The sequence below is a fragment of the Theobroma cacao genome, chromosome 6, assembly GCF_000208745.1.
Source record: "Theobroma cacao cultivar B97-61/B2 chromosome 6, Criollo_cocoa_genome_V2, whole genome shotgun sequence".
Classification (NCBI taxonomy): domain Eukaryota; kingdom Viridiplantae; phylum Streptophyta; class Magnoliopsida; order Malvales; family Malvaceae; genus Theobroma; species Theobroma cacao.
The window spans coordinates 26,137,281-26,162,370 of NC_030855.1; the positions used below are offsets into that span (position 1 = coordinate 26,137,281).

The 25,090-nt window shown below is 37.4% G+C and overlaps 5 protein-coding genes across 6 annotated transcripts; 3 read left to right on the plus strand and 2 right to left on the minus strand.

Annotated features, from left to right (window-relative positions):
• Positions 73-2,006, plus strand: LOC18597353 (U-box domain-containing protein 35). The gene is made up of 4 exons (XM_007026329.2): positions 73-583; positions 1,049-1,167; positions 1,276-1,391; positions 1,478-2,006. The coding sequence occupies exons 1-4, from the start codon at positions 241-243 to the stop codon at positions 1,701-1,703; spliced, it is 804 nt and encodes a 267-aa protein (XP_007026391.1). The 5' UTR covers positions 73-240; the 3' UTR covers positions 1,704-2,006.
• On the minus strand, positions 2,197-6,337 carry LOC18597354 (serine/threonine-protein kinase D6PKL2). 2 transcript variants are annotated; one of them, XM_018123478.1, is made up of 4 exons: positions 6,066-6,337; positions 5,444-5,492; positions 3,993-5,094; positions 2,411-3,290 (listed from the first exon to the last, which is right to left on the minus strand). In XM_018123478.1, exons 3-4 carry the CDS (start codon positions 4,955-4,957, stop codon positions 2,411-2,413), a joined length of 1,845 nt encoding a protein of 614 aa, XP_017978967.1. In that variant the 5' UTR covers positions 4,958-5,094; positions 5,444-5,492; positions 6,066-6,337. The 2 variants fall into 2 exon arrangements, with proteins under 2 accessions (XP_007026392.1, XP_017978967.1); XM_007026330.2 differs by lacking the exon at positions 5,444-5,492 and having other exon boundaries at positions 2,197-3,290; positions 6,066-6,256.
• LOC18597355 (oligopeptide transporter 1) lies at positions 10,405-14,207 on the plus strand. The gene is made up of 7 exons (XM_007026331.2): positions 10,405-10,486; positions 10,704-11,146; positions 11,494-11,591; positions 11,693-12,265; positions 12,415-12,673; positions 13,090-13,272; positions 13,392-14,207. Exons 1-7 carry the CDS (start codon positions 10,405-10,407, stop codon positions 14,016-14,018), a joined length of 2,265 nt encoding a protein of 754 aa, XP_007026393.1. The 3' UTR covers positions 14,019-14,207.
• On the minus strand, positions 15,433-18,503 carry LOC18597356 (phosphoglycolate phosphatase 2). The gene is made up of 11 exons (XM_007026333.2): positions 18,353-18,503; positions 18,175-18,242; positions 17,940-18,032; positions 17,775-17,846; positions 17,477-17,548; positions 17,150-17,209; positions 17,006-17,058; positions 16,249-16,346; positions 16,073-16,172; positions 15,887-15,990; positions 15,433-15,799 (listed from the first exon to the last, which is right to left on the minus strand). The coding sequence occupies exons 1-11, from the start codon at positions 18,465-18,467 to the stop codon at positions 15,699-15,701; spliced, it is 936 nt and encodes a 311-aa protein (XP_007026395.1). The 5' UTR covers positions 18,468-18,503; the 3' UTR covers positions 15,433-15,698.
• Positions 21,171-24,719, plus strand: LOC18597357 (farnesyl pyrophosphate synthase 1). The gene is made up of 12 exons (XM_018123315.1): positions 21,171-21,443; positions 21,786-21,810; positions 21,923-22,038; positions 22,166-22,252; positions 22,354-22,470; positions 22,548-22,636; positions 22,925-22,976; positions 23,418-23,513; positions 23,851-23,895; positions 24,005-24,094; positions 24,180-24,251; positions 24,393-24,719. The coding sequence occupies exons 1-12, from the start codon at positions 21,333-21,335 to the stop codon at positions 24,519-24,521; spliced, it is 1,029 nt and encodes a 342-aa protein (XP_017978804.1). The 5' UTR covers positions 21,171-21,332; the 3' UTR covers positions 24,522-24,719.

The following is a 25,090-nucleotide window of genomic DNA, read 5'->3' on the forward strand; positions in this document are numbered from 1 at the left end:
CATAATTAGAAGAAATTAAATTAACCCCACAGGGCCAGGGCCAGGGCCAAAGGCATTTGATATTTCAAAGAGTTTGGAGGTTAGAACTAGCTAGTTATAAGCTTTGGTCCTTATTCTTAGTTCTTGCTTCCCTAGACGTTTCTGCTCTCTACTAGCTACTTCCATCAAGGAAGCGGGTCAAATTAGCTATAGAGAGCCTCTCCAAGTCTTCCCGATCGATCCCTTTCATATTTTCTCCAGATGTCGACACCCTGGACGGAAACCAACGTCGCTGCCGCTCAAACTTGCCGGTTCTCCAGCAGTGCAAGCGAGATAGAGGAAGAGGAAGAGGAAGATGGAAATTTTTCAAGTGAATTGTTTGAGATAAACCATGGGGAGGGTTTGGCGTCGATCAAAGAAGAAGATGCGAGCAGTTTGTTTTCTTTTGATGTTAATAACGCAGAGGATATCGTATACGTAGCGGTGGGTAAGAGCGAGTCAAGCATAGATGCCCTGTCTTGGACGCTGTCCCATTTTGTCAGTACATCCAGCGTCCTCTATCTCATACACGTGTTTCCGGAGATTCACCACATTCCTTCTCCATGTATGTAAGCAAAGCTCTCACTGGATCTCAGGCACCCTCACATCTTCTTTTTTCTTTCTTTTCTTAGTCTTCAAATTATATAAATTTCTTTCTTTTGAGTTAGGATGGACAAACTATAGTATACACTTACGTATGGTGATGTTACTTAATCTTGAACATCATCTTTTCCTTCTACTTTCGTACTATATATGCATTTAGTTTAGCAAACGAAAAGTGATAGGTCAAGGACTGAAGAAATTAATGAGTTAATAATCTGAGCCAAAAATTGTACTGCGGAACTTTTCTAGATTTGGTCAAGCTGATCTTCAGCATAATCCATAACAAAACATGTAGTTGTAGTTGCATTGAGGATGGCAAATTAAGCCGCCCTTCTGCAAAGAATTAGTAACGAATTGTAAATGATTTATTCATAAAAAGAAAAGGAAAATAAAAGAAATGAGCCATGTCTGTCTGTTTTGATCATAGTGGGAATGCTGCCAAAGAGCAAAGTAAGTCCAGCACAAGTGGAGAACTACATGGCGCAAGAAAGAGGGAAGAGGAGAGAACTCCTTCAAAAGTTTCTTAATATCTGCTCCGCTTCCAAGGTACGAAACAAGGACATATACATATATATATTATCTCGTGTTTACATCAAACGAAGTCGATCCTTTTCTGTTGAAAACTAATGAACAAAGTATATGACTGGTAAACAGGTTAAGGTGGATACCATGCTTATTGAAAGTGATATGGTTGCAAAGGCCATACTGGATCTAATTCCTATTCTAAACATCAGAAAGCTAGTGGTTGGAACCAGCAATTGCAGTCCGAGGTATATCATTACGGTTAAATAAGAAGAATGCATGCAAATTTGCTTAGCACCCTTATCAGTAATATTTTATTTCTTTGGATGGGTAGGAAATTGAAGTCGAGGAGGGGCTTTGGGATAGCTGATCAGATATTCCAGAATGCACCAGATACTTGCGAGGTTAAGGTGGTATGTGAAGGAAAAGAGGTAATAATTAGCCAAATGATTGGACCGCCGTCTCCATCAGCTGGCAACGAAGACAACTTCAAGGCCTTGCAGAAAGCTGATCACAACAATGATTCTTTTTCGTGCATGTGTTTCAGACCCAAATTCTAGACTGCTGTAGAGTGCATTATGATATGGCGACTGAAAATCTGTTCGATCCACGCTCACCACATTACTGTGCATGGCACCCTGCTGCAAACAGGGTACTGTTCCTATTGAGTTTTATTTCGATCCTGCAAACAGGGTCTGCTCCTATTGAGTTTTATCTGTCTAGCAGATAATATATGACGTTAATGGGTCTTTAGAGTAGCGGTGCATTACATATATAAATGCTAGTGTACAATACTTTCAATGGTTACAATGACTGCATATAAAATGGGAAGCAGCAAGTTGATATTCAGAATTACAATATCAGACACCGCAGTCTTGAATGTGTGCTTTAAGTTTGGATCTACAGCAGCTAAGAACCTTTTAAAAGAGAAAAAGTATTTACATAAGGAATAATTTTGTCTGCTAGGTTTGGAAATCATATCTGCATTGCTCTATAATCTATATCCATCCATGTTTCCAGTACTCAAGGTCTGAGGCAGAAGAACCCCCCTCATTGAAGCGCATGGTAAAAAGGTGTGGTCCATGAAATAATTAAGGAATACAGACTTAAAATGTTTAAATAGGCAGCAACAACAAACATACATTTTCTCATCATATCCATCAACAAGAAAACTTTATCCTCATCACCACCAACCCCTGAGATGTTCAGAATATTTCTTCCCGCTAAATAGAAACAAACTGCGTATCGCAATTAATACCAACTATTGCTAAAAGAAATCAAACTCCAGATAATTGTCAGAACCTTTCTGATCATAAGCAGCTGCAACATTGGCTGCAACCTTTTCACTTGTCGATGCTGGTGGAGCTGGTACACGTTCAAGCTCAACTGGCTTTGGAATCTCAGGTGGGGTAGCACATCGAATCAATGCCCAATTCACACCTTCAAAGAAGGGATGTTGCTTAATCTCAGTTGCCCCTCGTTTATATGCCAATCTATGTTGTGGTTCCTTTACAAGCAGCCCCCTTATGAGGTCTCTTGCTGCAAAACTGACAACTGGTGATTCTGGAAACCGAAGAGGCTGTCCTACGACATTAAACAACGTCGCCCGGTTCCCAGATCCCTTAAAAGGAGTTTTACCATACAAGAGTTCATAGAGGAAGATTCCAAAAGTCCACCAATCAACAGCACTTCCATGACCCTCACCCTTGATGATCTCAGGTGCCAAGTATTCATGGGTCCCAACAAATGACATTGAACGGGCATCGGTTGGCTCTGCTATGAGCTCAGGTAACGGGCTGACTTGATTTCCAATTTCATTTTTGGGCTTGCGGTCTTTCTTGGACTTGCTAGAAAAGAGACGGGGAGAAAAGCATGTTGTTGGAGCAACGCATGATGGCTGAATGCAGGAAGGTTCAATGCAAGCAGGTTGGACACAGTAAACAGGGTTCTTCCTTAATGGCTCTGATTCAAGAGAAGATGTCTTGACAAGAGTTGGGCTGACAGCGCAACGAAGGGAAAGATCAAAATCAGAGAGCATTATATGACCATCTTCTCTCACAAGAACATTTTCTGGCTTAAGGTCACGATAGATGATACCAAGCATATGGAGATATTCCAATGCTAGCAAGACCTCTGCTACATAAAACCTGTAAATAAGAATCAAAGTCAAAATTACTATAAAGTTTATAGAAATATAAACAAATTTCAAACACATGGCACCTGTGTTTCTGTTCATAAATGCAATTATAGAAAAACGGTAATAAAAAGAACTTGTGTTTGACTGAACTTCCATAAAATCAATGCCTTTCAAAGGGATGCACATTCGGTATAATATCAGCATACAAGATTTGAAGGGCGACATTAAAGTTTTAAGCTTTCATAACAAACTCTACTAGCCACTTGGCACGGTAGAAGTTAAGGACTTGCTTAGCTGTTCCCAGAGACAAAAAGTAGAGAGTAGGTCAAAGCACTGAAAGAACAAATTTTCTAGAAAATGGATATTGGAGAGGAAGCAAATTAACCCTATGGTTCTAACTGACTCGGCACACCATACAGCATTAAGCTAATGTTTTGATATCTATCATGTTGAAGTCTAGACATAGGCAGTTTGGTCATGTTGACCTTTATTGTAACTTTGAGCTACAACTTCAATCCATAAATTGTAATCTAGAACTTCGTTCAACACTAAGCTGACCACCTAAAACCCCCTAACAGAGTTCAAGCAACTGTGCAACTTAGAATTAATAGCAAAGCTCATAATTGATAATTCAAAAGGAAGAGAACAAGAAAAAAGCATGCACATCGTAGTGACGAACATGAAATATCATTTCAAAGTTTACTTATCATACTTTACTGCCTGCTCTGGAAAATGTTTCCCTGGCTGCTTCTGCCTAAGGGTGTGCAAATCTCCACCAGGGCAGAACTCCATTACCAAACAGGAGAACTTCTCCGTCTCAAAGTGTGTGTAAAGTGTAGGAAGGAAAGGATGGTCAAGAGATTGCAGGATCTCTCTTTCTGTTTGAGCCCGAAGCAGCTTTTTACGACTAGCTAAAGATGCTTTGTCCATAACCTTCATTGCAAAATAACACTTAGTTCCACTCAATTCTGACAGATAGACACTCCCAATGTCCCCACAACCCAACCTCTTTAGCAGTCTAAAACGGCTCAAACCTAGAACCCCATCTCTTGCCCTGACAGCCTGGATAGCTTCCCACCTCAAGTCATTCGCTTTGTGAGGCTTATTTATACTGCTACTAAAGCTGCTGCATGTGCTTTCATCACTCACATCACTGCTTGTGCTGCCTCTGCACATGCTGCTCTTGCCACTCTCAACATAATCAAGACGGTCACTAATCTTGGCACTTCCACTAGTCTTGGCAAGAGTACTGGTCCCATCGCTAACTTTGGCAGATACTGAACTGTTTTTAACACTTCCATACTCGGATGTTTTCTTCTCTTGATCAACAGAAACAGAAGGTGAATCTCTAGTCTCATTAATGGAAGAATCTACTTCTTTTGATGCTTGTTCAACACATGGTGATGATGAGCTTGATTCAAACTTAGTAGTCAAAGATTCAACAGAACCATTTTGATTTAAAATTGGTGACCTTTTATTTTCATAAATCTCTGCCACAACTTTCTTTGGTGCAGTTTCTACCAATTTGAGGAGGTGTTCGGGAGTAACCAGCTCAGATTTGTTTGTCTTGGAAACCTTCGAGGGTAAAGGCTTTGGCTCATCTGCTTCTCCACTTTGTACACTGCTTGTCTTCAGTTGTTGTTTAGGAGAAATTTTAGCACCAGATTTTGAGGCCATTAGGGGAGAGGAAGAATTTCAAATTCGCATCAAATATCATAAATCCATTGTTTCAGCAATTACTACTAAAAGCACCATATCTCCATCTGAAGCTCAACATAGCTTGCCCTCTAACTCCTTCAACGGCAGCGATTATTCTATTAAAGCAAAAAAAAAAAAAAAGATATTATCAACAATACCCATCATGGCGCATTGAGGTGTCAATGCATAACTAGCTGATCTGCAATGAGAAAAAGAATCCTAGAAGCATATTCAAAATATAAAATACTACTAGTAATGTAGAATAAACAAAGTAACAAATGTATCAACCGAGGGACAGAATCGATCTAAGCAAAGCTGGAGCAATTATACAAGCAGCTATCAATTCACATGAGCCAAATAGTTGAGTGTAGTGTTAGATCAAAAGGCACCACCGACCATTCAGCGTGCAGGAAAATAAGTAGGCAGCTCAAATAAAGGGAGAAAATAAGCCATAAGAACACCTACCTTTTTTGTGTTAAATGGAGAAATCCCATGAGCAAATAAGGGTTAAGCCCTAAGCCCAATAAACAAAAAGAAACAATCAGAAAGCAGCATGCAGGGTGCAGAGGTTGCTCGATTAGATGATACTTAGGGGAGTAAAAAAAGAAATAAGCAGCAATTCAAAGATTGAGATGAGATTGTTATGCCACTCAAATTTGCAAACTTTTATTCATAAAAAATAAAGATGCAAACTTTCCCTCAAAAAAAAGGAAAACTACAAAAGGACATAAAACCGAAACCGATGGGACAATGAAACGAAAAAAAAAAAACTGACAAAAATAATTCGGGGTAAAGGACTGAATTCAAGGACCACTAAAAAAGTTGAGGCTTTTTCTTATTTCTCTCCAAAGGAAAGAAAGAGCTAAGTGAGAAAATGCGGTGGGTTGAAATGGCGAGAAGGCAGCGTGTAGAAGATGATGAATAGTGAAAAATTGAATTGAAACCAGATCTCCATCACAGAAAGAAAGCAGATTTTTAAGCGAAAACCCAATACAGATCCAAGGCAATCACCAGAAACTAATAGTATTAGTTAGGCAAAGAGATGCAACAAAGCCACCAAAGTTGAAAGAGAGGAGAGAGAGATTACCAATGGAAGTATGAGAAGATGAAGGGGATTTGCTTCGGCAGCTAAAAAGGAGAGAGCACAGGTGGAAAGAGAGCTCCTTGCTAGCCTCCTAAGTCCTAACACCGCACCACCCACCACCCACACCCAGTTGGCTTTGGCCTTTGGCCTTCGAGAGAGAGGAGGGGAGAGAGAGACAGAGAGAGACCAAGCAAACTGGAAGCTTCAGACAATAGAGAGAGAGAGAGAGAGTGTCCAAATGGACCGGGCCTTCACTTGTGGTGAACTACTAACTAAAGTATTAGCCGAAGATGAGGTCAAACCAGAGCTTAAAACCATGCTAGCTTTTTTTTTTTTCCCCTGAAGGGAGCTTTTCTTTTTATTATTTACTTACTACTATTAAAGTAGAAGTAGCAGCAGTATTTGTGCCTTTTCTAGTTTCTACTACTCCAGCAATAAAATATTGTCAGATCAGATTCAATTCAATCATTTTTATTTTTGGCAGGCTCACCCATGGCCCAAAGGAAACTCTCAACTCTCTCTCTCTCAATCTTACAGAGATAGACCTTCCTGTCTTCTATTCTCTCATCTTATCTCCTCTCACCTGGCTGCTGTGCTGCCATCTTTGCCCCTTCATTGACTCAACAATTTACAGCCTTTTTTGGTTACTACTATTTCATAGTATTTGATTTGCTTCATTACCCCCTTTATACTCATTCATTATTCTTTTCTTTCTGTAATTATAAAGTAAGTTATAGTCTTATGTTCCTAACATAAAGCTAAGTATCTAGTGTAGCTAGTAAAATGCACCAAAGGATAAAAAAAGGGAAATGGTATAGTCAAAATTGCTTGTAGATATGATTGCAACTCGTCATGGATCAACCAGCAATGATAGATGACTGTAAAAATTTTCAACTATGGTTGTAGGAGAAACATCTGACCCAATTACAAAGCTGCATAATTTATGCCGACATCAGGATTGTTTGGTTGCCTAAATTGGGTGTTTAATTAGCTTTAGAGCAGACAGTAAAAATCATGGGGAAAGGACCAAAAGTAGATGGAAATTGTTGGATATTAATCAAGCAAATTACAAAGGATTAGCTGGTACTGGTGTATAGTGTACAAACTGAATCATCCAAAGACTAAGATGTGGTGGTCCATTTAGCAATTGCAATCAAGGTTCAAGCAGCGTTTTCCATATTTATGATGAGTAACAAGCTAGGATCTCTTTTTTTCTTCCGAGCAACGTCTATAAGCCAAGCTACGGTAAACATGGCCCAAAATATAAAGGCCATTTGTTTTTTATGTTGAATTTTGATGGGACAAGGCTTGTGATTTGGATCACTCGAATCAAAACTGAAAACTCCCCATGAAGAGAGAGAGAATGATAGTTATATATTGCATCTGCATGCTTGCAGGCAGCACCATTACTGTTGTACTTGTGTGTGTATATACATACACATTTTAGGTTAAAATGGAGGTTTAACTTGCTTGGTTGGAGGGGATTTAAGCACAACTAGGTCCCCATATATAGGTGACTATGAAATCTCATTAATTATAAGATGCAAGTTGGCAGGAAAGAATTCATTTCAATGCAATATGAACCATGAATTAAACCATTTTATGTGATGTTTAGATAATCTTGACATCGCCATCTTTGCAGAAGAGATCCAAAGTCTCTCTACCTGGCAATGCCAGACGTCCAGATCCACATCCACAACCATGCTCTTCTCTTCTATACTACGTTTATTATGTGACTCAAATTTAGAGAAAACAATAAGTCTACTGCTACTCTCTGCTAGCAAGCGCAATACTTATAAACCATAGACAACGCTTATACACATACTTTTACTTGGCAGTGAAACCCTTTTTTCTTTTACACTCTCAACTTAATCGAGGAAAGGAGTGCAGTAGTAATTATCTTTTGAAGATCAAAGGATTCATGAAAAGTTTGAAACAGGGTAAAGGGAACAGGATTCTAAGAAACCTGACACAAAATTTTAGATAGTATATGAGGGTAGGAGTAGTAATTAATTTGTAAAGAAAGTATATAGAGCCACAAACCTTGGAATTGTTTCCCGATCGAAACAAATATCCTTTTCAGTTTGATTTTCCCAGGGCATTAAGGTACCAATCAAATTATCTGAGCCTTTTGCATGCATATGGTTCCACGGGCACTCCTTTTCTCACTAGAGAAGGATTAAATTATTGTTAGATGAAACAAAGGCTATACATGTTAATGTATCCATCAATCCACAAAGGCCAAAGCTCTATGCATCGAGGTGCGAGCTACACACACCAGATCACATGCCCCTCTATTAATTATTTCTTTCTTACCATTTCAATCTGGCCTGCCTTTTTTAATTTTGTGGTCCTCCTCCTTCATTGTTGTTATTGTTAAAGAAAACTACTCAGAACTGATTAAGAGCATCATGCACAGATAAATATAAGATCATGCATGCCACATGTGGCACGCATGTGACTCTGTCTCCATATCAGATGGAGTAACATTGTCATTCTTTCTCAAAATTATATGAGAATTGATATAAATAAACGATCAAATTAAGCCAACACCCCTCATTGATGTATATGCTTATTAGGAGTACTGGTTTTCTCTGTGTTAATTAAAATAAGAGTGCATGGAATATATTCTCAGCCGCTTAGGATGCTCACGGATTGAACATGCGGTCCTCACTCGTCCTAGGGCTATCCCAACCTTCTGCTATGCTATATATATACTAGTCATAGTTATTAAAAAAATCATAGGTAGAAAGAGTAGGAAAGGAGGGTCGACCTTACAACAAGGAGATTATATTACTATAATGTTATCATGGTTAAGTCTAGTTTTGTATAATATCTTTGGCTTTCAATGCTGATGATGAGACCATTCCAATTTACTTCAGACAACTGATGTGCTCAAGTGCATGCAGGTATACCATCGAAAACACAGAGGAATAGGAAAAAATGAGAAGAATAAGAGAGAAAGAGAGAGGCGGCCTTCTTCTTGTTGGCTTGGCCCCATTGCGTAGAGAGAAGGTGATATGTCGAATGGACGAAAACTGGGTGGCAGCTTTGATGATTGGGGATTGATACAACAGCCAATTGACCTTTGACTACTTGAGTTCAGGCCTGAGGGGCAGCAGGGCATTCTCATTTTTATATTATACCCCTACCTAGCATCTGTCTGTACTCTGTCGCATGCGGATTGCTCATTGCAGGCGATTTTATATATATATATAGCTTTGGGTACAAGGATTGCATGAATTTATACGTAAACTTTTGGGAAAGCACGCAATACCCCAGAACTAATTCTTTGGCCCACGGGCCATGGCCATGATACCCTTCTCAAGCCCATCAAGCCTATTCTTCTACGGCAGCAAATGGGCCTGGATACCAGTTACAAGCATCCGGATCATTAGTTAGTATTCTCATTTAGATTTAGCTCCACAGTAACTAAAATCGAAAGACATCAATTCAAAAGTGAGAGATTAAAGAATTGAAAAAGAAAAGTTGCAAGTGGCTAGCTAGCATTACTGCAATACAAGACTATAGACAAACCTCGACGATTGCGTTGTTACTTTAATGAACTGATAGAATAATCGAGGAAAGTGTAGCCAAAAACATAAAGTTTTTTTCAACCAAATATCTGATCGGATATGCTATGACAGGTCAGGAGTGGTGCAGGGCGGCATTGAACTTTGGTTTGGCATATCTTCATAGGAGTAGCAACTAGCCAGCAACTTCAAAGTGGTCATCCATGCCCTTCAACCAACCACAAACCTTTGTTTATCTTCAGACTTCACTTGAGACGGGCACTAGCAGTTGCTTGGCTCTCAACTAGCTCTACAAAATTTTCCCAAACGACCGCCCTGCAAGCAAGGCTGTACATTGCTGATACAAAATGATTAACTGAATTATTAGTGATTAAATGTACCGTAGGAGAAGAGGAACTGTCCCTGCAAAAACTCTGGCCTTATGTAAGATGACAAGTAGCATTCATTTTTCAATTAAAACCCGGTGGAGTACTTTTCCAGTCACAGCTATGATCAGGGCCAATTAACTGCTTCTGCCTGCACTGTAGTTCAACAATTGGTCTGTTTTGTCCCGCTCCCATGCCATATCAATCAACATATGAGGTTCAAAGAATTATTAAGTTTAACAGTCTCTTCTTGGATATCTCTGTTGGACTACCATATATGTAGTATACCCTATACAGGCGGCAACTAACTAACGCAGTTATTGCAATTATTATAGATAATTAAAATGACACCACAAGAAGAATGCAAGTAGTTATAGTTTATATAAAGCTTACATAGGTGCCGCATATGTACCATTTCTATTGCTAATTCAAACCGTCAGAGAAATGGAGCATCCAGATACTGAAGTGATTACTTTGTCCCACCAGACCAAGCAGATCGATAATACCGAGATTACTGAAGATACTGGTAAACTTCTCTTCTTGAGTTCCTTTGCATGAATGGAAATGAACAAAAACATGAGCAACAATATCATCCGTTCTAGTTTGAATATATATAGCTTTTAGCTTGCAATTGTCCCAAGCATATAGTCCCATAGGTTCCAATATCTAGCACGTGGATTTTACATATTCATTGTTGTCCCTCTCTCTCTCTCTCTTCTGTATTCTAAAACACATCTTTGCAGATGATGAGGTAAATGATTCTCCAATTGAGCAAGTCCGACTCACTGTCCCTATTAGGGATGATCCAACACTGCCATGCTTGACATTCCGAACGTGGGCTTTGGGGATAACCTCGTGCGTTGTTCTAGGATTCTTGAATCAGTTCTTCCAGTACCGCCAAAATTCACTGCACATATCTTCAGTTTCAGCTCAAATCCTTGTTCTTCCAGTCGGAAAGCTTATGGCAGCATATCTACCCCGTAAATCAATTAGAATACCTTCAACAAAATGGTCATTCTCATTGAATCCAGGACCCTTTAACTTAAAAGAGCATGTCCTGATTACTATTTTTGCAAATACTAGTTCTATCAATCTTTATGCAGTGAATATTATTACCCTAGTGAAGGCATTTTATCACGGCGAGATACACCCTCTGGCTGCTATGCTGCTAGCTCAATCAACCCAGGTCAAACTTTTGTCCAACTCTTTTCAATTCCGATTTTAGGCAGAAATTCCAAATCATGGCAGGAACATAATTCATATTAATACTGAATATTGAATTGTAGGGCGTTAAAGTATTACTAGGATCTTTTAAACGGTGCGTTCATGTTGGGATGCGGCTCCTTAAGGAAAAAAGCACTGTGTACTCTGGATACATTTTCATACAATGCCAATTCATTAGAGAACACGTTTCTAATAAAACTTACGAACCTACTAGACTAGACATCTAAATTTACTAAAACATTTATGAACTAGTGATAGTTTTTGTTGCGTTCCATGACTGTTTCTTGTGGAATATATATATATATTCAGATGCTTGGATATGGATGGGCTGGAATTTTCCGAAAGTTTCTTGTTGATTCTCCTTATATGTGGTGGCCTAATAACCTGATTCAGGTGTCCCTCTTTAGGTGCTCTCTCTTCCGATCCTCACCCCTTCTTTGCATTTCAGTTTGTCCATACATTTCTCTATGTATATTTACAATTTCAAACTCATTCATCTTCATTGTAGAGCGTTGCATAATGTTGAGGTTAGGTCTAAAGGAGGCCTAACAAGGCTGCAGTTCTTCCTTGTGGTATTCATATCAAGTTTCGCATACTATATTGTTCCCAACTATTTTTTCCCTTCTATTACTGCTCTCTCCTTCGTTTGTTGGGTATGGAAGGACTCCGTCACAGCCCAAATAATTGGTGCAGGTCGCGGTGGTCTTGGCATTGGATCATTTGCCCTGGATTGGTCAACTGTAGCTAGCTTTTTACAATCACCCTTAGCCACCCCAGCATTTGCTATAATTAACATCATGGTCGGGTTCGTCATAGTAGTTTATATATTACTCCCTATAGCTTACTGGAGTAACTCCTATGAAGCCAGGAGATTTCCCATTATCTCATCGCATGTGTTCACTGCTGATGGGGAAAAATATGATGTTTCAAGAGTTCTAAATTATACAGCCTTCGAATTCAATCAGCAAGGATATGATGGCTATAGCAAAATAAACTTGAGTGTCTTCTTTGTATATTCTTATGGTCTTAGCTTTGCAACACTGGCTGCTACAATGTCTCATGTCGTATTTTTCGATGGAAGGTACTTACCACTTACATGTAGTAATCACAAACTATAATGTGCTTTCAGTTTAATATGATACCCTTATTCTCCTCCATAGGTTGACATGGATATCGTATTCCATGAACTTGTCAGTTGATCTAGCATGCTTCAATTTTTATCTTCTACAGGACAATCTGGCAACAAGCGATATCAGCATTCCAGGATAAGTTTAGCGATGTCCATTATAGATTGATGAAGAAAACTTACGAACCGGTCCCACAATGGTGGTTTTACACACTCTTGACCATTGTAATTGGACTTGCCATGCTTACTTGTGAAGGCTTTGGCAGACAGTTGCAACTCCCTTACTGGGGAGTCCTTTTGGCAATCGGCTTGGCTTTGATCTTCACTCTCCCGATCGGTGTGATTATGGCAACCACTAACCAGGTATATTCCTAATCGAGGACTTGTTGACCTGCTAATTAGTTCTATTCACCACATTATGAATTTTTTGTGCAGCAACTAGGACTAATGTCATTACTGAGCTGATTATTGGTTACCTGCTAATTAGTTCTATTCACCACATTATGAATTTTTTGTGCAGCAACTAGGACTAATGTCATTACTGAGCTGATTATTGGTTACCTGCTAATTAGTTCTATTCACCACATTATGAATTTTTTGTGCAGCAACTAGGACTAAATGTCATTACTGAGCTGATTATTGGTTACCTGCTAATTAGTTCTATTCACCACATTATGAATTTTTTGTGCAGCAACTAGGACTAAATGTCATTACTCAGCTGATTATTGGTTACCTGCTTAAAATAGTTCTATTCACCACATTATGAATTTTTTGTGCAGCAACTAGGACTAAATGTTATTACTGAGCTGATTATTGGTTACATTTATTCGGGAAAACCGCTTGCAAATGTGGTTTTCAAGACCTATGGTTATATAAGCACGGCGCAGGCAATTCTGTTTCTCCAGGACTTCAAACTAGGCCATTACATGAAAATTCCTCCAAAGTCAATGTTTCTTGTTCAGGTAATTTCTTAATTTCACAGATTTGATACTCATATTAATAGCTAGCTTTATTTCCAGAAAACGCTAGCTCAAATAATCATGAAACCCCGATACTGATTTATGTTGTAGCTTTACCAAAGTTGGTAGAAACTGTAATTGCATCCTCCGTCTATTTTGGCACTGCTTGGTGGCTCCTCACAACAGTGAAGCATATCTGCGATCCATCTAACTTGCCAGAAGGAAGCCCATGGACATGTCCCGGAGATGACATATTCTACAATGCCTCCATCATTTGGGGTGTGGTTGGACCACTGCGGATGTCTGGTCGTCTTGGGTTGTACTCTAAGATGAACTACTTCTTCCTTATTGGCATCCTTGCACCATTCCCTGTGTGGGTACTCTCTCACATGTTTCCTGAGCAAAAGTGGATTAAGCTCATTAACATGCCGTTAATTATAGGAGGCTCAGGGGCTTTGCCAGCAGCCAGGGTTGTGAATTACTGGTGCTGGGGTGTTGTAGGCATGTTCTTCAACTTTTTCGTCTATAGGAGATTCAAGGGCTGGTGGGCGCGGCACAACTACATTCTGTCGGCTGGGTTAGATTCTGGGGTAGCGTTCATGGCCATCCTTTGCTATTTCACATTACAAATGAGGAGTATTAATGGACCTAGCTGGTGGGGTGCCCAGTTAGATGATCACTGCCCCCTGGCAAGTTGCCCTACTGCTCCTGGCATTGAAGTTGAAGGTTGCCCAGTTTTCCAATACTGACAAGTTGCTCCTTGCATTGGGTTCTTGCGGCTGTAAGTGACATAGTGAGTAGTTTATATTAAATACTCTCTCCTACAAAAAGAACTAAACATGGACCTTAAGTGTGGTCTGATATATGAGATAATAATGTAGGAGCAGATACATGTAGACCTTGTTATCCATGTTGCTTTCAACATTAGTCCTTTCAAAGGCGAGCATATAAATTTTGAATCACAAATTTACATGTATCTCTGTACAAAAAGTAAATGGCATTTCGGGCTTTATATGCATGCATCCTTACTGTCAGAGCACCTCTAGAAGTGGGGACAGGATCAAGTTACAGTGATCTTAGATCAAAAATGTTTCATGGAGAAGAGAAGGAAAGAAAGAAGTTTACGAACATAACTAAGTATGGGTGTAAGGGAATATCATATGAACATAACTAAGTATGAGAGCCCTCCAATTGGAAACATATGACACAGGATCGGTAAGTATATGTATAAGATAAATTACGAACAAACTTTGTGTCAAGTTTTGGGCTACTAGCTGAAATTGTTGAACAAATGTACTCCATTCAGCCAAATTATATCGTACATAGCCAGCAACTCCTACAATGTCTAAAACTTGATACACTAATCTTAAGCTTGTTTATGATCGATCTTATATTTACACCGACCGATCCTCCGTCAATATTTTTAATTGGAAGGCTCCCATACTTAGTCATACTCATATGATATTCTTTACATGTTTTACGAGAATAATATTAATAACTTTTTAAAAAAAATATTATCAATGTGATTTGTAATGCTGCGGATTTAAATATGCCATTTCTTGTCATGGAAACCCATGTTTTGTTTTGTTTCTTCGCATTAATAAAAACAATTATTTTGTTTTACAGTATTTTGAATAAGAGCTATAACATATCCAAGTCATCTGTCTAAATTTAATCACCTCAAGCATGTCAAGTTTCACCTAAAACCTCTGCTCTTAAAGCCATGGAATACACACTCCAGTTTGTACCTAAATGCAATGATGATACAACAACTGCATTCTTTTTGTTTTAAGTGCAAGCTGAAGGTAGTTCGACTGTCAAATTTCATTTTAGAATATCTAATTTTACAACTTATGAAATTAATTTTCCAAAATAACTTATTACTATGTTATTTGTAAGATAACTTTAAGCTCAACTTAATTGCTCTTGCTCTAACTAAAATTTCGTTAAGTATATCTTAGTTCAATTTATTTTCTATTAACCACGCTGCATTTTAAACCTTTGAGGGCAGAGGCTTTGACTCATCCGCTTCTACTCTTTGAGGGCAGGGCCATTTCGTTAACTCTATTTTCAACTCATGCTGGAAATTGGGCCTCTTTTTAACTCATTTATTTATTTACTCTATCCCATGGATATATACAGAGCCAAATTGATGAAGACTAGTTCAATGATGACTTTTTTGCCCGGACTTTTTATTTACTTGCATATTTCATCCCTTAGCGGTGCCCGGAAGCTGATATCAGTCCGTAAATATCTTGTCTTCATGTGAGCAAGTGCGATCAATGTTATGCTAATGAGAGATTCTCAATTCAGCTAAAATAAGTGATATTCCATCCTAACAAAGTGTAACCATGCAACAATCTGCTCAATTTCCCCATATATTGGGAATGTTTTTCACATTTCTTTGTAGCAGCCCAAAAATAATCAGGTCACTCTCCCAACAATTCGAGAATATCAGAAACCTTGCCCGTGTAATAATCTGGCTGAATGCTGTTTGAGGAGTCATCAAGCTCGGATTGTGTTGTTACTCCTGAAATTTTAGCCGTTGCACACATCAACAAATAATACACTACCTTGTCACATCTTACTTAAAAACATGAGATACCAATATACATACCTGAAAGAACAAGCAGAGTTTTGCAGCCAGCATTTTGTCCAAATAAAATATCAGTATCTAGTCTATCGCCCACCATACACATTCTGGATGTGCTTATATGAAATCTACAAAGAAGAACATAGCATAAAAAGATTTATCTTAATTATTACAGTAAGGTCAGTGTACATCATTCTCAAAATAACTTACTTCTGCAGTAAAAAATCCATCATGAAGGTTGATGGTTTTCCAACTACAATAGGCTCTCTTTCAGTTGACCCACAAATGGCACCAACCATGCATCCCGCACCTACAAATAATAACTAAGAAAAGAACAAAGCAGAACTCTCAAAGCAAGCTTTGCAGATGCGATTTAATTTCTTTACCAGGCCACTCTTGTAGATCAGTCATATGTCCCACTGAATCACGGTTTGTTGCAATAAACAGGCACCCTGGGTTCTCACGGATGCAAAGGGTCCCATACCTGCCAGTTGAATTTATTTTAAAGAAAGCATCAAACAAAATGCAATGCCAATTCTCACCTGTTAACCCATCTAGTAAGAGTTCGTTTAGACCCAGTCTAGGCTTGCAACTAAAGGAAATTATTAGCATTCGCTACTCTTCTAGCCAAACATTTTAACCTAGCATCTCCTCAATGTTCCTAAGCCACCAAGCTGTTGCAGTTTAACAATGTGCTTGGGTTGATGACATGAAAAATTATACCTTTTACAATTAAATATAAATTAAGAAACTAGAGGAAATATGCTGCTGATCAAAGAAAGAATATATCTCATATGACTGTCTTCCGACTGTACATGGTTCTGCACTTGCCCAAGGTTGAAATGACATAATAAAGAAATCTATGGAGGTTCCAAGTTATTTTGACTGAGGCTGGCTTTCAAACATAACTGTAATTTTAGAGAACAGGCTAAAAAGCTTTCCATAAAACAAAGACAAAGTCAGTAGACATCTGCTAGCTACATAATTTTCAAACCTACATTTTCAGTGCACTTGCACAAAATATACCATGCTTGAGGAATCAGCATAGCAGAAGTTTTACAGGCATATGTTCAAAATCAACAAAAGTTGATTTTCCGTACTCTTAACATCAAAATGAAAGTGAAGATGAAGTTATTAACTCACTGAAGTTTGTAATAGTTAATATTTGGATCTATTCCAACAACAACTGCTCCAACCTGGGGTTAGAAGTTGAATTGTTAGAAAACTAATGTGGGAAAAAGAACAAATCAAACGCTCAGAGAAATTGTGGGTCAGATGTTGCATTACATTCTTATCATGCTCAAAGAAACCACTGGATTTCAACTGAACCTTTTTTTCTCCATCTTCCTGCAATAAATATTTCCTCTCAGCAATTAGAATTCAATTAAGCAAGAGACTGTGATGCAAGACAAACAAACACAGTAGAAGAAAGGGGTAAATTATGATGAGATACAAACATACACACTGCAAGAAAGCAACAGGCAAGGTGAAAGGAGTGCTCCACTATGTCAATTGTTTTGTATGTATCTTTAGGATAACATAAAAGATAGAGAGAGTGAAAATGTTACATTTATGGATAGGATAAATGAGGCATGCAAAAGATGAAGAACGTACTGGGCCACCAACAGCGGTAAATCCAGCAAGCTGCAATTCTTGTAATATGCCTTCCCCACCTATGACATAAACCTGAAAACCGAACAAATTTAGAAAACTGTGAAGAAGAAATAAATATAGTAAATTTTGTTGTAAGAGGAGGAAAAGCTGCAATGAAGCAAATTTTGCGTCCCATTTGGATAGAGGGGAAGCATAATTAAATAGTAACAGATGATTCAAATGTAAAGTAAAGAGCAGAGCTATAAGAAATTACAGTGTTGAAGGAGTGAAAGGAATAAAAAAAGAAAAAAGTGGGAACCTTCTTGTGAGGAGGAAACTGGTTGACCTTCAAGTACATAGCGGCTGCAAAAGACGACGAAAATATCTCATCCTACAAAAGAGTCAGACAGAAACAGAGCAGGCTTTTTTTTTTTTTTTTGTTACTATACCGAATGCTGCGAAGAAGAAGAAGAAGAAGAAGAACCTGAGTAACAGAAAGACCGAGAGAACGGAACTTGTCAGCATATTGGCTTCTGGACTTGGAGGAGTTATTGGTGACAAAAACCAGCTTCTTCCCCTTTTAATCAAATCAAATCAAATCAAATCTTTCTTGTACAGTATAGTTTAGTAATATTCATCTGCAGGAACCATAAAATTGTTTTCGCATTTCAATAATCAAATTAAAAGAAATGCAAAGCGAAAGGGTGAAAGAGAGAGACCTTGGATCGAAGCTTTTCCAGCGTCTGGGGGACTCCATCAATCAGCTTGTCGCCCTTCCAAATGACGCCTGCAATTGAATTGCATCCTTCCCATTATTAAACTAGTATCAATACAAGCAATCTTATACGTTCAAAAATCAATGAAAATGTTTAACACGAAAAAAAAAATCAGAGAAACCATCGCAATCGAAGAGAAATGCGTCGACGGAATCCAACAGTGCTCTGACGCTCGCACCAGACAGGAGCTCAGCGCCACTGCCTCTGCTTGGACTTTCACCCTCGATTGCTTCCATCCTTGCCACCAACTAAACTACTGGCCAAATGAAGTAGTAATGTCGGCTTTTTCCCTACGCAATGAACAAAAACAAAGCCCATTCACCTCCAACCAAGCCCATTACATTAAGCCCAAGTTGTTGGTTGCTTCACACCACACCAAATCCAAAATAACACATTTGATTTGACTTACTTTTGTGTTCAAAAGTTGGGACTTGCATGTTTCGACTAGTACTACTACTACTACTAGTTTGATTGCTATGATGTGATGTGCCCAAAAATCAAATGTTAAATCAAAGAGAGGAGAGAATTGTTTTATATATTAAAGGCTTGATATGTATATATATATATATATATATATATATAATAAAAGCAGAGATTGTGGATTGAACCTGCACATATAGTTTGATGCACAATAAACACGCCAAACTTGACAAAGTTAAAGAGTTGACTCCAATTTCAAAGTCAGATGTTGAATAACCTGCTCCTCATGCAATTTTATAGTATTAATATGGTGGTTGGTGGCTTGGCTTGGCTTCTCTTTTGCCCTTGTTTTTCACACTGCTGCAATATTCAACATCCCCAGCCCGTCCTAAACAAACAAAGTTTCTTCATCATCACTTCACTCCTGCTTACTTCTACTTTGTCTGCTTATCTTTACATGACGGAATTCAGCATCACATGAGCTGAGCTTACTAAATTATTATTTGGCATTGCCAAGCTCCCTGAGATTCCCACCTCCTGCCCCCGCCTTTTTAATATTTCTCCACACCCTGCCTCTCACGCATCTCTACATAGGTCATGCTATCATTTTTTGCCACGTGTTGCTTTTATAAAAAATTTGTTTTACTTATTTTTTAAAATAATTATAAACCACTCTTATCATCACTACATAATATATAATATCAATAACCAAACATCTTTGATTTTGTTTTTAAAAAAAATGTCAAAATGTTGGGCTTTAAATGATAACCTTAATTTATTAATAAATTGCTCTAACCCTACTATCCAAAATTAAGATTTTTAAATTAACAAACTTAACAGGTATATTTACAACCTTCGCTGCCTAAACCATTATCCATAATTATTTGTATTGTAAACTTGACATTTATTTGTAAAAAATTTATAATAATTTGCACATTATTATTATTATTATTATTCATTATTACAATAACAGAGCATCATCCATTCTCCTTTTCTTAAAACAAAAAAATATATGATTGAACCGTAAATAATATCATTACTAATAATAACATATTTATTGCATCCATTTAGAACAAATGTACAACATTCGTTGGCAAAATCATTTTTAATTTTGTTATTCAGATTCAAAATACTTTTGAATTAGTAAACTTAATACATAATTAGCGATATTTATAATAATCTACACACTATTATCGTGATAATACAAATAATCAAACATCATTAATTCTCTTTTATTTTTAAGAGAAAAAAATACACTTGAACTGTAAATAATGATTGTTACTGATAATTATACATTTATTCTCCTTAAAATTCAAAGTTTAGAGTTTAAAATTTAAAACCTTTAATACTTAAAGAAGAATATTTACAACATCCATTGACAAAATCGTTGTTTATATAATTATTCGAATACTTTTGAATAGTTAAATAAAAATAAAATTAATGATATTTATAATTATCTACACACAATTATCGTGATAGTACAAAGTAACGGAACATCATTAATTATTTTTCGCTTTTACCATAACAAAAAGTACAATTGAGCTGTAAATGATGACTGTTATTTTATTGAATATTAAAAATTCGGATTTTTAATTAAAAACCTTCAATCGCAAAGTTAATAAGTACAAGTGGAACATGGTTGGTAAAGTCGTGGTTGATACAATTATTCAAATACTTTTGAATAGTAAAATTAAAACACAATTAATGATATTTTATAATAATGTACACGTTATTATTATCATAATAATACAAAGTAACGGAATATCATTGATTATCTTTTACTTTTAAGCGAAAAAAATATAATTAAACTGTAAATGATAACTATTAGGTATAGATACGCACGTAATAAGTGTATGGTACAAGTTTGATTAATATATCAAATGTATTTATAATCGGGTTAGGGTGGATAGAGATACGAGGAATAATTAGAAGCAAGGGTAAAGTGTTTAAAGTCTTAAGTCTTAAATTGTAGTGGTAAATTATAATGTAGAAAAAGAAAGCAGAAAATGGGGAAGAGTAGGTTGATTGAAATTGAAATACGACACATTGTGAGATTGCAAAGGAATAAAATCGAGTTTTGCATTATTTAATAATAATAATAATACTAATAATAGTGTGTGTTGGCAGCTGGTGTTTGGCAAAAAGAGACAAGTTGAACAAATGAGATTAAAGGCATTGGGCATTATTATTTTTATGAATATGCGAAAGGAAATGTGAGTTAAGGCAAGGCATCAGGCATGTGACCACTGACAGACCCCTAGGCCACCCATCTTCAGCTGCTTCTGCTTCATGCCTCTGCCTGTCTTTTCCTTTCTTTTTTCATTGTTGGGTCACAAAGTAAATTCACCAAAAGGAATCTCAATTTCAAACTGGCACAGCATTGGTGGAATTTGGGCAATGGCAGGCGCTGTAATTTCCACAAAATACGCACCCCTAATTGCCTAACTGACAATCTAGCATTGGTTGAGAGAGTTGCAAAAGTCAAGTCCGCCCCCCCATTTCTGTCTATAAAAGACAGCGAAAGCACTACCCTATCGTGAACTGTAAAACCCTCGCCTTTTTATTTTTTTATTTTTTTTACAAATAAAACTGAGCAATTTGGCAATCTCTTATTTCCTGCTTTCACTGTTCCGGACGAGAGGAGAGGAGCGTTTCAATCCCAAAAAAACACATTGGCTTTAATGGCGGATCGCAGGTCAGCATTTCTCCAAGTCTATTACAAGCTCAAATCGGAGCTCCTTGAGGATCCTTCGTTCGAATTTACTGATGTTTCTCGTCAATGGGTTGACCGGGTATTTCATTTTCACCTTCCCTCGCTTTTCATTTCTTCCGTTTATTAACCGATACTATGTTTTCATCTTCTGCTTCTGACCTCAATTTGATGCTTTATGTCCACCCATTTTATTGTAGAGATATTCATTTCAATTCACGTTTCATGCTCACCCAATTCTTCATTTTGGTTGGAATATTCTTATTATAGACTTATGGGGTTATACCAACTCTATTCTGTGTCTTGCGCTTGATTTTTCTTCCCGTATTCTCTGCTACTTTGCCACAACTTTCTTCATCACATCATTATTGTGCTCCATAGTTTTTTTTTTGTTTGACCGTCTGCTTTCCCTTACCCGCTGCAGATGCTCGACTACAACGTGCCTGGAGGTAATTTAACATATATTCCTCTGCCTTATTAATCTGATTTATGTATTTTGTGTGTTTTCAGCTTCTCTTGGCTTGGCTCTTCCTGGACTGACTGCAACTTATTTGTTCTCAGGGAAGCTGAATCGGGGACTCTCTGTGATTGATAGCTACCGCCTATTGAAAGAAGGAAAAGAATTGACTGAAAATGAGATTTTTCTTGCAAGTGCTCTCGGTTGGTGTATTGAATGGGTATCGCTCTATATCACTATGCCATGCTGCTCCCCATTATTTCTCTTATTAAGATACTGCTACTGCTTCTGCTAGTTATTATGCTGTTATCTGGGATGGCAAAATTGTGATTTCTCTCTAAATACAGCTTCAGGCATATTTTCTTGTCCTTGATGACATAATGGATAACTCTCACACACGGCGTGGGCATCCTTGTTGGTTTAGAGTGCCCCAGGTTTGTACTTTATACCAAGTCTGACCCCATGTTATATATCCATTTTTTTCTTGTATTTTTCCCTCTATGAAAGCAATTAACCTGTATAAATTGCCTTGTAGGTTGGTCTGATTGCTGTAAATGATGGTATTCTACTTCGCAATCACATCTGCAGGATTCTCAAAAATCACTTTCGTGAGAAACCTTACTATGTAGATCTCCTAGATTTATTTAACGAGGTAATTAATTTGGATATTTCTAAATTTTCTTCATTTGAAAAATATCCTAAATATTTTGAGACATTTGCTTTACACAGGTGGAGTTTCAAACAGCTTCAGGACAGATGATAGATCTGATTACAACACTTGAAGGAGAAAAAGATCTATCCAAATACTCATTGTCACAGTGAGTGAAGCTTTAGCAATTATTTATTTCAAGAAATAACAATTGTTGAACTATTTCTGCATAATGCAAGTGATAACTGACCTGTTATCATATTGTAGTCAAACAGTGACATTATTCCAACATAAAATATTGCCTGTGTTGCTTGGCATCAAATTCTGCAGTCATAATGACAATAAATCAGCATCGATTCCACAAGTCACCTCATTTTATTTTCTTTCGTTTCAACTCTTTCAAGTAGTAATTCTTATGTATCTTATTAATCTATTTATTGGTTAAAATTCTCTGCAGGCACCGACGCATTGTTCAGTACAAGACTGCCTATTATTCATTTTATCTTCCTGTGAGTATCAACTTCCATTTCACTTGAAGCATGCGCCCTGAATTGTCAGCAACGCTTTTTTCTGCTGTGTTTTGTTAAAGGACATTACCACCATTCAAAATTCAGTGATTTTGATGATATTGCTCTTGGGCTGGCCACACACAACTTGTGCCAAAATTTGATCAAGCACACGATCTCCTAATTCCCTGCATCCACTCTTGAATATTCTTAATTTGTAGTTTTGTTCATCAGAAGGTTGTTAGTTGGATTGACTAGTTGCTGCTTTATTGGCTATATCTCCTCTTGAATTGGCCATTTTGCTACTTATGTTTCATATCTATTATGGTTGCATCTACAGCTCATTCTTACATGGAGGTTTTCTCTAAATTCGTTTAATTAGTGACATCAGAGTTTGTTAGTTATATGGGCTATTTGCTACTTATATTACCTAAATGAACCCAGGTTGCATGTGCACTGGTTATGTCGGGCGAGAATCTTGACAACCACATTGATGTAAAGAACATTCTCGTTGATATGGGAATCTACTTTCAAGTACAGGTAATATTTGGCAGAGCACATCTTACTTTAACTTCTGCAATTTTATAACGACTAGGATAGATGACAACCAGAAGTTCAATACTAGTGTAAATTTTAATGTTTCTATTGTTTAAATCTATCAAAACTCACTTACTTAAAGCATTATTCTATTTAGTCACTATAATTTATGATTTGATTTCAGTTGAATTCTTAAAGTCTTAAAAATTGCCTCAGCATGGTTTATCACTCCCAAAATGAGCAATATTTCTTTTTTTGCTCAGATGGAATTTGTTTCTTAGATGCCCTTCTTTTCTTGCCAGATCCTTTATGTTAATTATTTGACTTTTATTTTCTGCAGGATGATTATTTGGATTGCTTCGGTGATCCTGAGACAATTGGTAAGGTGAGCTCGGGATGATGGAACTCGAAGTCTGTCTTTGAAAATTAAAATGTAAAATGGACTCATCTATCTGTGTTATTGGATTTCTTACTCAAGCTCTTTGTAATCTCAGATTGGAACTGATATTGAAGATTTTAAGTGCTCTTGGTTGGTGGTCAAAGCATTAGAAATCTGCAATGAAGAGCAGAAGAAAGTGTTGCATGTAAGATTGGAACTAGTTTTATAAGTTGTCTGATTTTCTGTAAATCTCAGCGTGGTTACTCATTGATGTTATCTTTTGCTTCCAGGAGAACTATGGGAAACTAGATCCTGTTAATGTTGCTAACGTAAAAGCTCTATACAATGAGCTTAACCTCAAGGTTCTACATTGATATTTCAGGATTTCTTCTTTAAATAAAAACAGAATGCAGGACGTGTTTCAGGGTTGATTGTTGTAAATTGTGAATATGATGATATTTCCTCTTTGCCCTTACTGTTTATCTCTAATCTGAATTTGACAGGGTGTATTTGAGGAGTATGAAAGCAAGAGCTATGAGAAGCTGATAACCGCAATCGATGTTCATCCTAGCAAAGCAGTGCAATCAGTGTTGAAGTCCTTCTTGGCGAAGATTTACAAGAGGGAAAAATAGTGTCAAAGACGCAGACAAAGATGAGGTTGGGATGATGTCAAACATTCCCACTCTTCTATGCTCATTTGTATTCAAGTTTTATATTTGGCAGATATATCAATCTTCTTCTTGTACTCTATTCTGACAAGCATATGGTGCTTGAGGATTTTGGTTATTTGGATTTAATAAATGGAGTTCATTCTTAGCCTAATTAAAAAAGTTTGTCATTATATCATGTATGGAATCTGCCCTGACCATCCTATGTTTTCAGGACGGTTGCCTTTGCAGTACTTGATCTATTTATATATATAGATTGTGATAATGGCAAAAGAATATCAAAGAGGTTGGCAATGCTCGATGGGGAACTAGGTGTGTCTTTATCCCTGATCAGAGATTTGAAATCTGTCAATCTACTTGTGGAATAGGCCAAGAATGGGGGATGGAATTTCAATGCGTGGTGTGGGTTGAAGCCTCATTGTGTAATGTACTTTGCTATCAGCATTTGCCATTGCAATGCGATGGAATGGAATATATGAAACATGAACGCAGAGAAAAACAGGTGCGTGAAACAGAAAGAAGGGTCTAGGAAC

Excerpts from the sequence above, each read along its gene's own strand:
- LOC18597353 (XM_007026329.2), top strand. The coding sequence starts at position 241 with ATGTCGACACCCTGGACGGAAACCAACGTCGCTGCCGCTCAAACTTGC. Across the intron at positions 584-1,048 it reads TCACCACATTCCTTCTCCAT|TGGGAATGCTGCCAAAGAGC; the intron begins GTATGTAAGCAA and ends TTTTGATCATAG. Across the intron at positions 1,168-1,275 it reads ATATCTGCTCCGCTTCCAAG|GTTAAGGTGGATACCATGCT; the intron begins GTACGAAACAAG and ends ACTGGTAAACAG.
- LOC18597354 (XM_007026330.2), bottom strand. The coding sequence starts at position 4,957 with ATGGCCTCAAAATCTGGTGCTAAAATTTCTCCTAAACAACAACTGAAG. Across the intron at positions 3,291-3,992 it reads TTTCCAGAGCAGGCAGTAAA|GTTTTATGTAGCAGAGGTCT; the intron begins GTATGATAAGTA and ends TCTTATTTACAG.
- LOC18597355 (XM_007026331.2), top strand. The coding sequence starts at position 10,405 with ATGGAGCATCCAGATACTGAAGTGATTACTTTGTCCCACCAGACCAAG. Across the intron at positions 11,147-11,493 it reads TGCTAGCTCAATCAACCCAG|ATGCTTGGATATGGATGGGC; the intron begins GTCAAACTTTTG and ends ATATATATTCAG. Across the intron at positions 13,273-13,391 it reads AGTCAATGTTTCTTGTTCAG|TTGGTAGAAACTGTAATTGC; the intron begins GTAATTTCTTAA and ends GCTTTACCAAAG.
- LOC18597356 (XM_007026333.2), bottom strand. The coding sequence starts at position 18,467 with ATGGAAGCAATCGAGGGTGAAAGTCCAAGCAGAGGCAGTGGCGCTGAG. Across the intron at positions 17,059-17,149 it reads TCTTTGAGCATGATAAGAAT|GTTGGAGCAGTTGTTGTTGG; the intron begins GTAATGCAACAT and ends TTCTAACCCCAG. Across the intron at positions 15,991-16,072 it reads ATGGATTTTTTACTGCAGAA|ATTTCATATAAGCACATCCA; the intron begins GTAAGTTATTTT and ends TCTTCTTTGTAG.
- LOC18597357 (XM_018123315.1), top strand. The coding sequence starts at position 21,333 with ATGGCGGATCGCAGGTCAGCATTTCTCCAAGTCTATTACAAGCTCAAA. Across the intron at positions 22,471-22,547 it reads TCCTAGATTTATTTAACGAG|GTGGAGTTTCAAACAGCTTC; the intron begins GTAATTAATTTG and ends TGCTTTACACAG. Across the intron at positions 23,514-23,850 it reads GAATCTACTTTCAAGTACAG|GATGATTATTTGGATTGCTT; the intron begins GTAATATTTGGC and ends TATTTTCTGCAG.